Here is a 15698-nt window from a genome sequence, read left to right as displayed (position 1 = left end):
ACCCTACCCCTTTATCCCCTTTAAATTATAACCTTACCGACACCACCAAGTATTCTTCCCTTCTTGTCTCCCAATATCCATTCATACTCCGTAGTCCACATGAGTCCATCCTTATATCCACATTCCTATATGCTTCTCAACGTCCAACTAAAGTCCCCTTAAACAACGAATGACCGTTCCCATGGCGGGTCCTTAATGTTTTAGCGACAGTAAAGTGCTTCTTTTTAAGGTCAATGTTTTACATGGTATTTTAAATGTTCTAAATGTGCTCTTATTTTTTTACCTATTTATTATTTCTGTTTTAAATTAAAAATAAGGAATGAGGAAGACAGAGACTGAAATACAGCCAGCAAACAATTGAGGCCCTAGGGTGCAGGTGGTACTATGAGATGAAGAGGCTGTAATAGGAAAATAATTCGTAGCAGGCCCCATCAAATCAGTCAGAAGTCTGCTCATAGACAAGTTATTGGAGGCAGTATAATTAGCGAGTATTATTGCAACTAAATTGGCAACCATCAGCTCCAGTTAATACTGCTCCTCCAACAATGCAGGACCAGAACTTCTGAGTTCGGGAACGATGGCGGGAGTTAAGGGACCCGACTAAAAAACACCGAAGGTAAATAATGCAAACAATTTATAAGGCGACTCTATGCATAGCATACAGCATCGGGGAAGGACGTAATGAACAAATTGATGTTACAAAGTAGGGACCAGTGGCAGCTAGTAAAATGAGGTTCGATCAGCAAAACCTCCAAAACAACCACTGGAAACGCACCAAGGATTGGTTTACGATGCGATAGCCGAAGCAGAGAAATTCGTGTCACTTCATGAATTACAAGGTCACTGCCACCACCTCCTCGAAACTAGCTTGACAGGGTAGACATATTATTTACTTGGTGGAAGGAATTTAACAGGACCTCCGACAATATGTGGATATGAGATCCGCCTGAGAAAGCAAAGATGTAATTTGCTGACTGGGACCCCAAAGAACACCGGATATTGATTCAGTGTCAAACCAGTAGATTAAAGATCCGCTAAAAAATCCGTTGGTCCCATAGGCGAGGATTTACAGCAGCTGCTTACAGAATGCACACTTCCCGGAAAAATGGTGGTTTTCTCAATTTATTTCCAATCCGAAACTCAATAAAAACCCAACTCGCATCAGCAGTAGCCAGCCTAGCAGCACAACCTCCAATGCGGTAGAGAAATACACAAACGGATCTAAGATCTCTTGGCTGTGTATTAAATGATTCGGCTGCAACATCTAGGGTTCCAGAGGAATCTCTTGTATGAAATACAGCTGATCACGGCAACAGTTTTCCTTGATGTGGAAAAGACCTTGCGAATAAGTTGTGGAGACAGTCATATAGTCAAACTTACGCATCACATCGCAAGCCCATATTCTCTTAAAACTGATCCCGACACTCCTCTAATAATGTGAAATTACGGGGAAACCATAAAGAGGTCGAAACTGAAGATGTCTCCAAGAATACCAAAGCGATCAGTCTTATCCCTTGCACTGTTCAATATTTATGTGAATAACACACCGATCAACGGTAATGTGATACTTAACCAATGGTCTTCCTCACCGCCGACTGTCTCCATACAGCGAACGTTCGTAGACTTCAAGTCCAGGTCTGAGTAATGAAAACATTGAGTAGAAAGAACAAACTGCAACTACACCCGCAGAAGTGCAACGCCATTTTATCTCCAAGAGACCGGAATAGATGCAAGGCTCTCCATGAATTGTCATCCGATTCCTTGGATGAAGACGGTGAAATACCTGGGTGTGACATAAAGCATATGACTTATCTCTAAGGATCATATAAAAAAAATAAAAGTGAATGGACCATGGTTGCGACGATGACCCTACTGCCGTTCTTCCTAAGTTATGAACTCAGAACGAGCATTTGTCGGGACGTATTAGGACGCATCGCTACGATTCGAGGCGGGAGGGTATGCATAGCGACGCTTTCGGATTCATCGGTATAAGTCGGGCATCGTCGGGATGCGTCGAGATACGGTCCTACCTACAATTCTCTATGATAGTACCTCTCGAGGCCTGGCCAGCGGCCGGCCGAAGTGGCCGTGCGGTTCTAGGCGCTGCAGTCTGGAACCGCGAGACCGCTACGGTCGCGGGTTCGAATCCTGCCTCGGGCATGGATGTGTGTGATGTCCTCAGGTTAGTTAGGTTTAACTAGTTCTAAGTTCTATGGGACTAATGACCTCAGAAGTTGAGTCTCATAGTGCTCAGAGCCATTTGAACCTGGCCAGCGACTACCAAATACGGATGCTACAGAGGGTCCAAAATGAAGTCCTCTGAAGAAATGTTTAGCAGTTGGGTTCACATGGGCCGTCAGTATTTGTCGATAGTTGTACGCAGACGCTTTACACGACGCTGTTGGGGAAATGTCATTGCAGTTATATGATAAAGAAGACAGCATAAGGCCAAGTATGTTACATATCACAGATGTAAACACAACATTCCCCCAATAAGAAATCTCTTTGAGAAATCAAGATGCCTCATTGAATTAATGTTAACCAGGCTAATATTTAATTAATTGCAGTGCAATTATGTATTATAAACAATTATACCGATTTATGGATTTATGGCCCTCTAAATATCGTTTCAAGTGAATAAATAATGACAGCTACCCATCAGCCAAACATAGAAGCAGTAGATACTCAAGAATCGCTCAATAGGAACTTCAATCCACATGAAAAAATTAATTATTCGCATTCTTTTAGTCATTCATAAATATTAGATGATGATCGTAGATCGAATCCAATTACAAAATAAAATTATGTTTTTTTGCTTTTAAACGCTTAATTTCAACACTTTTTATTGCACATGAAATATAATTAAGATGCAAGCACAGTGCAGTTCCTGCAGAACACACTTAACCAAGGTTCAAACAATTTACATCGAACTGTTCGCCAGTTTAAGCAACTTGAATGAAATGTAAGATCATTGGTGTGTTCCGTGAAGCATATGGCACTTTACTCCGTGCCTCTTAGTACTCCATTCATACGAAGAAGCCATATGAGTGGCTCTTGTTCACGAGTATTTTCTTTCCAGAGGGGTTCGCTTCACCAGTCTGGTAGTTCCGGCACTGTCTTCATGTGGGTGAGGACTCATCGAGTATAACCCAAGAAACACCTGGCCCTACCACACCGGTGTGAGACATGGCAGCTAGCTACGTCGAAACGCACTACGAGTTGTTGGGTGATTTAGGGGGGGGGGGGGGGGGGGGGACCCAACAGTGAGACAATCGGTCACATCGGATTACGTATGAATGGGGAAGTAAGTTGGTCGTGATCTTTCAGAGGAACGATACTGGCATTCGCCTGAAGCGATTTAGGGACATCACGGAACATCTAAACCTGGATGTCCGGATATCGGTTTGAACCGCCGTCCTCCTGAATACGAGTCCAGTGTGCTAACCAATCAATGTGCCACCTCGTTCGGCACTAGGAGTTGTGATGAGTACAGGAAGCTCATCGCGCCTGCGCACTCTGCAGCTTGGCAACTTGTGCAAATTATATGAACTGTACTTTCGGACTTGTTTGAAAGAATGGACACCACGTAGAATCCGCAGGTGTGGAACATTACATGTAAACTGAAGGGGACCACTGCTGTCACCTGTAGGGGGACATTAAGCGGAATCAGCGGCAATGAGTAAAAGTGAGTACCGGATTGGGATTCGAACATGGGATCTCCTGCTTCCTAGGCAGGTGCGTTAACCCTTGCGCTATCTGGAGCACAGTGTCATAGCGACTGCATGGACTATTTCGGCACGCTTCACAGCCGATCCACATTCCCACCGAGCGCTATCTGTCTGCAGTCCCTGTCCATTGATTCCTCCTCGCTACTCTAAGATTCCCTCAGGAGATCTTCGTATTAGTGCATCCGCACTGAAGGTGATCCATTGCCCAACTAGGCGTATCAGTTATATGAATGCGTGGTTTCTGTTCTTTCAGACATGTACAACTACAGCTGACAGCAGTGATCCCCTTCAATTTCCATGTAACTTCTGCAAAGCCTAGCGCAACATGACCATGCATGCAGAGCACGCTGATGTGTAGCTACTCAGGGTACATGAAATGTATTTGCAGTGGCGAATATGAGAAACCATCAGCTGCATAAGGGAATGACGCCACTGAAAATTGGTGCCGGAATGGGGTTAGCAGTAGGATTTCCAGTTTTATGCGAGCAGTCGACTTAACCACTTTTCCTACCCATACAGGCCTCATAGCCAGTCGCAGACTTCCATATGTCATTCTTCTGTATCACAGCCTATATTCGCACACACATTATTGTAATTCCAGTATAGGAGAGGACATTTTAATTGGGAGTCGCTGACTAGTATCAGTGGATAAATGCGATATTCCAGTAGCTGTGTTGTTACGATGAACGACGCAGTGCTCTTTCAGAAATGCATGCATGCACTTCAACGAAGTTACACAATAATTACTCTCTCTCTCTCTCTCTCTCTCTCTCTCTCTCTCTCTAGGGACCGATGATCTCAGCAGTTTGGTCTGTTTGGAATTCATACATATCTGAACATCTCTCTCTCTCTCTCTCTCTCTCTCTCTCTCTCTCTCTCCCTCTCTCTCTCTCTCTCTCTTCTCTGTCTGACACACTCACTCACACACACACACACACACACACACACACACACACACACACACTACACAGCCGAGGTATTACCTTGGGGACCAGGGACAGTTCTCATCATTATCATCATTAGTGTCCCGCTAAAAGGCAGGTTTTCACATGATAGTTTTCCAGGGTGTCCTGTCTTCTGCCATCCTCTTCAGGTCCGTATAATTTCCTCTTCGCTTAATGTCGTCTATCATCTTGTATCTCCTTCTTCCTCTCAGTTTTCTCCCACAAACCAGTCCTTCCAAAGCATCTGCTAGCCAGCACTCCCTTCTCAATGAATGCCCCAACCAGTTCTTTTTCCTTTCTCTTATAATCTTCAGCAGACATCTTATCTCCACAAATTTCCAGTACTCTTTCATTACTCACTCTTTCCGTCCAACTTATCCTCCCCATTCTCCTCCACATCCACATATCAAATGCTCCTAACCTTTCTTCATCCTCTCGTCTCAGCGTCCATGTTTCTGCCCCATGTAGTGCCACACTCCAGACAAAACATTTACCAAGCCTTTTCTTAGACCTTTATCTAATTTGCCACATAACAGTCTCCTATTTCTGTTGAATGTCTCCTTCGCTATTGCAATTCGAGTTTTCACCTCCTGGTGACGTCTCAAGTCTTCAGTTATTGTGCTTCCCCGATATTTAAATGCACTTAATTGGATAATGGTACCTTTTCCTATTTTAATATTTGACAGTCTGCGTCTTGTACTAATGACAATATTCCTTGTTTTTGCTGTGTTTATTTGCATCCCGTATTCCACCCAAGCTTCATTCAGATCTTTCAGCATGTTATTCACTGTCTGCTCACTTTCTCCCACTAATACCATATCATCAGCAAATCTTATAAATTCTGTTCTCTTTCCATCAATACATATTCCTCTTTTCCCATCTAAGCCTTTCACAATAATCTCTTCAAGGTATGCGTTAAACAACAGTGGGGAAAGGCAACAACCTTGCCTAACACTTCGTCTTCCTTCTGACATTTCATTTCCAATCCTTATCGTTACTTTCTGGTGCAAATATTGGTTCTGTATCAGTCGTCTCTCTTTCCAATCTACTCCTTTCCTCTTCGAAATATCCATCAGCTTGTTCCACTGAACTCTGTGAAAAGCCTTTTCCAAATCTATAAAAACAGGAAAGATTTCTCTACCTTTCTCCATATATCTTTTCCGTATACTTCTTAACAGGCCAATAGCATCTCTTGTTCCTTTTCGCCTTCTAAATCCGAACTGCTCCTCTGCAATCCCTCTATCCAGCTCGCCATATAGCCTTCTATTCAACACTCTCAGCAACACGTTACCTGCATGAGAAATTAGACTGATGGTTCTGTGCTCTTCATATTTTTTATTGTTTCTCTTTTTCTCTATTGGTACCATAATTGTTGGAAGGAATTCCTCAGTCCATTCCTCTTTGACATATATCTATTCCTTTTCTTGCCTTGTTTCCTAGACTTTTCAACAGCTCTGCTGCCAAATCATCAAATCCACATCCCTTCCTATTCTTGATCTCCTTCAGCGCCTTCTCTGCTTCTGCTTCCAAGATGGTGAATCCCTTTCCATCCTCCGGCACGTATTGCTCCTCTTCAACGCTTTGTTTATCATCCCCCTGCTCTGCAGCCCTCTGATGTCAATCCTACTGTAAAGTAATTCTAGACAAATTTATTTCACACAGACCTAACAGAATATTTTAGAACTACACCAATGGCCATTAAAATTGCTACACCAAGAAGAAATGCAGATGATAAACGGGTATTCATTACACAAATATATTATACTAGAACTGAGTGTGATTACATTTTCACGCAATTTGGGTGCATAGATCCTGAGAAATCAGTACCCAGAACAACGACCTCTGGGCGCAATAACGGCCTTGATACGCCAGGGCATTGAGTCAAACAGAGCTTGGATGGCGTGTACAGGTACAGCTGCCCATGCAGCTTCAATGCCCATGCAGCTTCAACACGATACCACAGTTCATCAAGAGTAGTGACTGGTGTATTGTCACGGGCCAGTTGCTCGGCCACCATTGACCAGATGTTCTCAATTGGTGAGAGATCTGGGGAATTTGCTGCCCAGGGCAGCAGTCGAACATTTTCTGTATCCAGAAACGCCCGTACAGGACCTGCAACATGCGGTCGTACATTATCCTGCTGAAATGCAGGGGTTCTAAGGGATCGAATGAAGGATGGAGCCAATGGTAGTAACACATCTGAAATGTAACGTCCAATGTCCAATGTCCAATGTTCAAAGTGCCGTCAATGCGAACAAGAGGTGACCGAGACGTGTAACCAATGGCACCCCATACCATCACGCCGGGTGATACACCAGTATGGAGATGACGAATACAAGCTTGCAACGTGCGTTCACAGCGATGTCACCAAACACGGATGCGACCATCATGATGCTGTAAACAGAACCTGGATTCATCCGAAAAAATGACGTTATGCCATTCGTGCACCCAGGTTCGTCGTTGAGTACACCATCGCAGGAGCTCCTGTCTGTGATGCAGCGTCAAGGGTAAACGCAGCCATGGTGTCCGAGCTGGTAGTCCATGGTGCTGCAAACGTCGTCGAACTGTTCGTGCAGATGGTTGTTGTCTTGCTAACGTCCCCATCTGTTGACTCAGGGATCGAGACGTGGCTGCACGATCCGTTACAGCCATGCGGATAAGATTCCTGTCATCTCGACTGCTAGTGATACGAGGCCATTGGAATCCAGCACGGCGTTCCGTATTACCCTCCTGAACGCACCAATTCCATATTCTGCTGACAGTCATTGGATCTCGACCAACGCGAGCAGCAATGTCGCGATACGATAAACCGCAATCGCGATAGGCTACAATCCGACCTTTATCAAAGTCGGAAACGTGATGGTACGCATGTCTCCTCCTTACAAGAGGAATAACAACAACGTTTCACCAGGCAACGCCGGTCAACTGCTGTTTGTGTATGAGAAATCGGTTGGAAACTTTCCTCATGTCAGCACGTTGTAGGTGTCGCCACCGGCGCCAACCTTGTGTGAATGTTCTGAAAAGCTAATCATTTGCATATCACAGCATCTTCTTCCTGTCGGTTAAATTTCGCGTCTGTAGGCAGGTCATCTTCGTGGTGTAGCAATTTTAATGGCCAGTAGTGTAATTTTCTGCGAATATTCTCATCCCAGCAGTTCGCCTCTTCCATGAGAAATGCGAACATAAACTAAGACTCGCAAGCACTCGTTGAGGGTCATACAAGCAATATTTACCCCACACTCGTTCTCCGAATGGGCCAGGTAGAATATTAATATGTTGCTTTGCCACTGTTTGCCACTCACACACAAGGTGTACGACTTGGGTGGGGGAAGGAGCGGTGAGAGGGTTGAGACTGACCGGGATTTTGGAGCAGCTGCTCGAGGTACTGCTTGTCGACGCAGAGCGCGCCCAGCAGGCGGCGCGCCGTGGGGTCCCCCGTGCACGCGCTGCCCGACGCCGGCCGACTGCTGGGGGCGTGGCCGTGGTGCGCCGCGGCGCTGGCACTGGCGCTCGCGCTGCGACGCCCCGCCGCCGACCCCGAGCTGGGCACCGACGTGGCCGCCGTCTCCTGCTTGCTGTCGTCTGGCGGAGTCTGAGCCAGTGCCGGAGGCGGCTCGGGCGGTTCCGGCGTCAGCAGCAGCGTCTTCCCTGCCAGCATAAACGGTACAAACACGTCAGACAATGTTTACAACTGCGGTTTTTCACGTAAGAACGCCTATTCATCCGTCGGTCAAACTCTCTCGTGAGACAAAATACCGTCAGACTTAAATCTGTAATAACTATGGGATCAACAGCTGGCCACACAGTAGCTAGAACATGTCTGTACGTTTTTGTCGCGCAGTATTTGTTTGCCCTCTGTGGCTGTGTTCAGGTAATTGTTATGAATTAATTTTCTGTAAAATTATAAATTGGTGTAGCATGGCCGGTTGCGGCGGCCAAGCGGTTCTAGGCGCTTCAGTCCGGAACCGCGAGACTGCTACGGTCGCAGGTTCGAATCCTGCCTTGGGGACGGATGTGTGTGATGTCCTTAGGTTAGTTAGGTTTAAGTAGTTCTGAGTTCTAGGGGACTGATGACCTCATATGATAAGTCCCATAGTGCTCAGAGCCATTTGAACCATTTTCGGTGTAGCATGGAAACGCATGCAGGTAGTTGTATAAAACACTCTCGGACTCCATGCCGCTTCACTTCAGAATAAAACCTCGAGCTTTCGGCGATTACCTCCGCATTCTTCTTCAGGATCAACTGATGTCAAAACTGCTGCTGTGGTGGCCTTGTATAGCCCATAGATGGTTTCTAATTGGCCGGTAATTACGTAAGGCTGTCGCAGATCGTGTCAACGTCTGCACTAGTGACGCCACAGCTCCCACCATAGTATAAACATTGCAGTGAATATCACTGGCTCTTCTCGGCATGGAGTGCTCGCTTCATGCACCGCTAAGACTATATCTCCTGTCACTTTTCAAGATTTTTCGCACTTTCTTATTTCTACAGCCTCTTTAATTATAGAATCCCAGACTGTAGCATCTTGGGACAAACCTTTTTTCCATCAGACAGTATTTTATGTTTGGCAGGCTGTGCTCAACAGCATATTTCTCCCATTCTTGCTTTTTAATGTGCCGTTGATGGTCTGCACAGTTCCCCCTCCAAGATGATGTTCTCTCTCCCTCCATTTATCCCTCCTATCAACTATGATCCTCATCTCCCCCTCGTTTTCTCTGTCCTTCCCCAGGCTCCCTCTCCCCCCCCCCTCCCATCCTGTTTTTTCCCCACCTACACTCTCTCTGCCTCCCTTCTCCTCCCCCGCCCCCGAGTCCTCTTGCATTCCCCTCCTCTGCCTTTCCCCACTGCCTCTCGCATCTGCCCAGCCCCCCCCCCCCCCCGTCCTCTCTTATGAGTCCTCGTCCTCCGTCGGTTCCTTCCCCCTCTCCCCCACCACTTCGTTTTTCCTCCCCTTCCCCCCTTTTCTTTACCATCATCCGTCCAGGTCCCCCCCATCTGCCCTCAGCTGTGGTGTGTCATATTTGTGCCAACTGTTTAGTGCACTGTTCAAGTGAGTGTTCATTGTTGTGTGTCTTTCCAAAGTGTTGGGAACAGAAATCATGCTGTCGCTGTATGTGATTTTTATATCTCTTGCGAACAGAAACCAGACTGTCGCCGTGTTTTTTAATGGTCTGTCTATTATTTTACCTGTCAGCTTCTGTGTATTTTATTAGCATCACCAACCTTTTGTTTTATGTTTTATGTTCCACAATTTTCCGCCATTTTACCATTTACTTCACCGATTTTATCGCCTGCTTTTATTATTTATTATTTTCATTTTTTAAAACAAATTTTGTAGCCTGAAGAGCAGCATACTAAGCTGCTACCAGCCCGCCCCCTTGGGGGGGAGGGGGGGGGGAATCGAAACTCAATAAAGGAAAAAAAGAAATATCTGCACAGTGATCAGAAATGGTGTGAACCGACTGACCGATGTAATTGCTTCCTCATTTACAACGGATGTTATAAATCCAAGGGAACCTGAGACCAGGACTGTCCTTAACAGTGCGTAGAATCTACTTTATCTTCTTCGGAGGTCGGAAAATAGATCTGGTAACTCGTCCTCAAAGGACTCTACCTATTTTGCTGGATACAGCGCCACAGAAGGGAAGGAATGCAGTCAGGATCAGTCAGCAGTCATCACGTGAATGTTCAGAATTTTCACATTTCCTTTGTTTGGAGCGCGCTGACTTCATACCATGTGACACATAGCCATTCCTTTGGAACACATACTTCAGATGTTTAATTTCAGAATCCAAGTAGTAGTCGTCACAAACAGTTTTTACACTGTGTACCAGAGTATTTAAAACTGCTGTCTTCCGGAGTGGTTGGTGAAAGCGCTGGGAGCTAAGATATCAATCGGTGTTCATCAGTTTGCGCTACACTGAATGGCGAGACGTCCATCCAACTTCCGTTGTACTAAAACATCTAAAAATAGCAGCCTTCCCTCTTTTTTCTCTGTCTCAACAGTGAACTGCCTGTCTGGGCACACGCTCGTCGTATGTTCATGGAAGTGATGAAGAGCTTCTACGCCACGTGGCCGCTCATAAACGTGTCATCAAAACGATAAAATGAAGATGGATGAAGGGCAGCCAAATTTAATGCATGTTCCTCAAATGGTTGAAATGGCTCTGAGCACTATGGAACTTAACTGCTGAGGTCATCAGTCCCCTAGAACTTAGAACTACTTAAACCTAACTAACCTAAGGACACCACTCACATCCATGCTCAAGACAAGATTCGAACCTGCGACCGTTCCAGACTGTAGCACCTAGAACCGCTCGGCCACACCGGCCGGCGTTCCTCAGAATGGTTCATAAAAAAATTGGCCATTGCTAGGGCCAGCAGAGAACCCATAACCACTTTGTCCATTATTTCATACAATTTACAGCCATACAGGAACAATGGTCGTCATAAAGTGTCGGAACAACTGAAGTGTTTCAGGAGGAAAATATTCTGCCAACAGTTTCAAACTGTTTTGTACAACAGCGCCGTCGTGAAAGACTGCATTTTCATGCAGTTAGGACATTGATTTGCATAACATTACGAAGAACTTACGGAGCACTACTAGCACCTATAGTGAGACAATAAAAATACTCACCAGAACATAAGTGAACATCGGTGTCAAGTTGAAAATTACAAAATAATGAGAGATGACACTGGTGCCAATCATGGTGTTGGTATCATGTAGACCATAAGGCCACATGATTAAGAACTGATAGGTTTTCTTACCGTGACTATAACACCTGCAGGAAGTTGTGGCGACTGGTTTTGTTACCCTGACTATAATACCTGTAGGAAGTTGTGGTGACTTCAACATTCTGAGTTGATAGAGGACAGGACAGCAGAAGTTAGTAATTGCAGCAGACATCAGTGTAGGTAGGAACCATTCCACGCAGGCAGTAGAGATGTCTCTTGGCTGAGAACAGCCGCGAGCTGACAGCAGACAGAGAAGCAGGTAGGGGGCATCCTCAGAGGCAGCAGGTTGTCCTAGAGTTTGAGGCCTGGGGCACCAAGCAATATGTTCGGTACAGTCCAAGAGCTGCAGTCCAAGAGCTGCAGCAGCTGATGTTTCACAAGTCCAACAGGTACAGCAGCAGATGCATCACACTGAACAGCTACACAGCTCACCACAACTCATCCCAGTCTTACACAGCAGTGATATAAATATAGTGTACAATAATTGTTGCAATAGTTTGACGAGATTCATCTGGTCGAAATGGCTTCTACTAGTGAAGTAAGCTCTTCAGAAAGTTGGAAAATAAGTTCTATTGACGCTTTGTGTATATTAGGACAATCTTTTGATGGTAACAGTAGTGACCTCAGGCCTTGTATTATCAGTGATGATTCTGAACTCGACCTAGTGAAGCCATAGGAACAGAAAATTTTGTTTAAATTCGTAAAAACAAGTATTACAAGGAACGTGAAGTCAAGATTCCAAGTGTAGGAAAGCTCAGGTACTTGGGATGAAAATGAATGGCTCCACAAAGACAATTATTCTATCAAGTGAACTATGGACTATTATGCAAGTAAAATTCTCCAAAAGACGCAAAGGCAATGGAAACTGATTCAGACATGAACAAACATGACAAATGAAATGCCAAAAGACTTCAGGGAATCTTTTGGTAGTGTGTCTAGCAAGTAAAGCTTAAAGCAAGTAATAGAGCTTGTTTACTCCCTAGATAGAGAGTGTTTCATACAAGGTGTAAGTATTGACAGAGTTCAGACAACTGCGAGAATCTGTGGTGACGAGACAGGGCTAGTGGCGGTGGTAGAACTCACATTGCAAGGGAGAACATTACTCTCGATGAGAAACAGGGAAATTGTTCTGCAAAAAAGATGTGGATGTGTAAGACCAACTAGAGATGTAAAATATCTCTATTGCTTTACATATGGGTGGTTGAATTCATAATTGTTGGGCGCTAAAAGCGTGGTGTTTACCGCCCTTCCTCAAGATCGTAGCACTTGTGTATGTGTAGTTATGATTGTAAAAACGAAAAGCAAAGGCCATGTAGCTACATCCACAGTGAAAAAACATTTCACATACGATCTTCTGTATATCTATTCGTACTTTTCTCATATTTAATAGTGAAGGGCACTCAGATGGCTAGTTGATCACAAAATGAATAAGAAGAGCCAGTGACCCCAAAAAACAAAATCTTCGTCCAATTACATTGGGTAGGAGTTCTGAGGCCACATAAAATGTCAATAGTTAGTTGCTATTGATAAAATCCTCTTGGGTCATCAACTAAGTGCTAACATCGTCTTAACGCAATGTTTCAATGAGTTTCGTACCCATCATACGCAGACGAATCCATCTTTGCCTGAAGATCATGGGTCCGAAACTCATTGAAACATTGCGACAGGACGACACTACCACTCGGTTGATCATCTGAAAGGGTTTTATCATTGGGATACGCTGAGAAAGCCTGCAGTCACATATTTATTCGCTAGTGCTACGTCATCGCCTGAAACTGAGGCTAAGTCCGGTAGAGCAAAGGCTCCGTCTTATCAGCATACAAAACACACAACAATAAAACATGATCCACCATGAATAGGACGCAGCAAACACCGGATTCCGGTGGACCTTCAAGCCACAAGAGATAAACATGAACCACTGGGAAGTGTCTGCTACGCATTGAGTGTGGACTACTTCGTCCCTTCTCGGAGATCGAAAGTGTGCTATGATCGAATAGTTGGTTAGACTGGCCATAGGTTATTGTTAGCCACTTCCAGCCACTGTATCTTCCACCTAGCAACCACCCTCTTTGTTACCCGTGGCATGACAGGCTTTGGGGGAACGTTAAGTTGAACTGTGGTATTTTACTGGCAGGCTGCTTTCACTGCTCTGTCAGCTTCCTCGTTATCCTCGATTCCCATTTGTCCGAGGATCGATTCTTCTTTCTTCTCTCTGTGTAGGAGGTGGGTAGTGTCATGGACCATCTAAAGTGTCGTATCTGCCGTGAACATTTGTTGAGTAGCATGTAAGGTACTTTGAGAGTCCGTGCAGACAAGAAACTTCTCTCCACCCAGATGTCTCATCCAATCCAGTGCCTTCTTGACTGCCCTCAGCTCTACATAGTGCACCGTGAAGTGACTTGATTGGTAGATTTTAATGATAAAATCTTTGTAAATAACAGAACACTCGACTTTCTCCCCTTGCTTTGAACCATCAATTGTAGCAGCACCAACCTGTGAGAGTGGAAAACGAGCAGAATACCGCAAAGGCATCCAGAAATAAGAAACATTTTACTGGGCTCTTTCGTGTGCAAGAGATACTATTGACAGCATTAGTAGAAATGATGACGCTCAGGATGTACCCTGAGTATTACCATACTGTTGCGGAAATAGGTCTGACCGGTATTTCCGAAAACTAGATTGAAAATGGCTGACTGTTTCAAATGGCTCTGAGAGCTATGGGACTCAACTTCTGAGGTCATCAGTCCTCTAGAACTTAGAACTACTTAAACCTAACTAACCTAAGGACATCACACACATCCATGTCCGAGGCAGGATTTGAACCTGCGACTGTAGCGGTCGCGCGGTACTAGATGTAGCGCCTAGAACCGCTCAGCTACTCCAGCCGGCCGGCTGACTGGTACCTCGGTTTCGACAATCCACCGACGCGTTGGTTTATCATCCGCTTAAGGGTCTTTCCCTCCCCCCCCATGAACCATGGACCTTGCCGTTGGTGGGGAGGCTTGCGTGCCTCAGCGATACAGATAGCCGTACCGTAGGTACAACCACAACGGAGGGGTATCTGTTGAGAGGCCAGACAAACGTGTGGTTCCTGAAGAGGGTCAGCAGCCTTTTCAGTAGTTGCAAGGGCAACAGTCTGGATGATTGACTGATCTGGCCTTGTAACAATAACCAAAACGGCCTTGCTGTGCTGGTACTGCGAACGGCTGAAAGCAAGGGGAAACTACGGCCGTAATTTTTCCCGAGGGCATGCAGCTTTACTGTATGATTAAATGATGATGGCGTCCTCTTGGGTAAAATATTCCGGAGGTAAAATAGTCCCCCATTCGGATCTCCGGGCGGGTACTACTCAAGAGGATGTCGTTATCAGGAGAAAGAAAACTGGCGTTCTACGGATCGGAGCGTGGAATGTCAGGTCCCTTAATCGGGCAGGTAGGTTAGAAAATTTGAAAAGGGAAATGGATAGGTTAAAGTTAGATATAGTGGGAATTAGTGAAGTTCGGTGGCGGGAGGAACAAGACTTCTGGTCAGGCGACTACAAGGTTATAAACACAAAGTCAAATATGGGTAATGCAGGAGTAGGTTTAATAATGAATAGGAAAATAGCAACGCGGGTAAGCTACTACAAACAGCTTAGTGAACGCATTATTGTGGCCAAGATAGATACGAAGCCCACACCTACTACAGTAGTACAAGTTTATATGCCAACTAGCTCTGCAGATGACGAAGAAATTGAAGAAATGTATGATGAAATAAAAGAAATTATTCAGATAGTGAAGGGAGACGAAAATTTAATAGTCATGGGTGACTGGAATTCGAGTGTAGGAAAAGGGAGAGAAGGAAACGTAGTAGGTGAATATGGATTGGGGCTAAGAAATGAAAGAGGAAGCCGCCTGGTAGAATTTTGCACAGAGCACAACTTAATCATAGCTAACACTTGGTTTAAGAATCATGATAGAAGGTTGTATACATGGAAGAACCCTGGAGATACTAAAAGGTATCAGATAGATTATATAATGGTAAGACAGAGATTTAGGAACCAGGTTTTAAATTGTAAGACATTTCCAGGGGCAGATGTGGACTCTGACCACAATCTATTGGTTATGACCTGTAGATTAAAACTGAAGAAACTGCAAAAAGGTGGGAATTTAAGGAGATGGGACCTGGGTAAACTGAAAGAACCAGAGGTTGTACAGAGTTTCAGGGAGAGCATAAGGGAACAATTGATAGGAATGGGGGAAAGAAATACAGTAGAAGAAGAATGGGTAGCTTTGAGGGATGAAGTAGTGA

General features: G+C 44.9%; 1 protein-coding gene across 1 annotated transcript in view; it reads right to left on the bottom strand.

The window, feature by feature from the left end:
• The window catches only part of LOC126235291 (outer dynein arm-docking complex subunit 4-like), a 131716-nt gene that overhangs the window by 17111 nt on the left and 98907 nt on the right, over positions 1 to 15698 (bottom strand). Inside the window, exon 5 of the mRNA XM_049944017.1 lies at positions 8030 to 8320. Within this exon, the coding sequence (XP_049799974.1) occupies positions 8030 to 8320 (291 nt within the window). The remainder of the gene's footprint in view (positions 1 to 8029; positions 8321 to 15698) is intronic.

The sequence above is a fragment of the Schistocerca nitens genome, chromosome 2 (assembly GCF_023898315.1).
Source record: "Schistocerca nitens isolate TAMUIC-IGC-003100 chromosome 2, iqSchNite1.1, whole genome shotgun sequence".
Classification (NCBI taxonomy): domain Eukaryota; kingdom Metazoa; phylum Arthropoda; class Insecta; order Orthoptera; family Acrididae; genus Schistocerca; species Schistocerca nitens.
The sequence above is the reverse complement of the archived record's forward strand: the minus strand, read 5'-3'. Positions and strand labels throughout refer to the sequence as shown.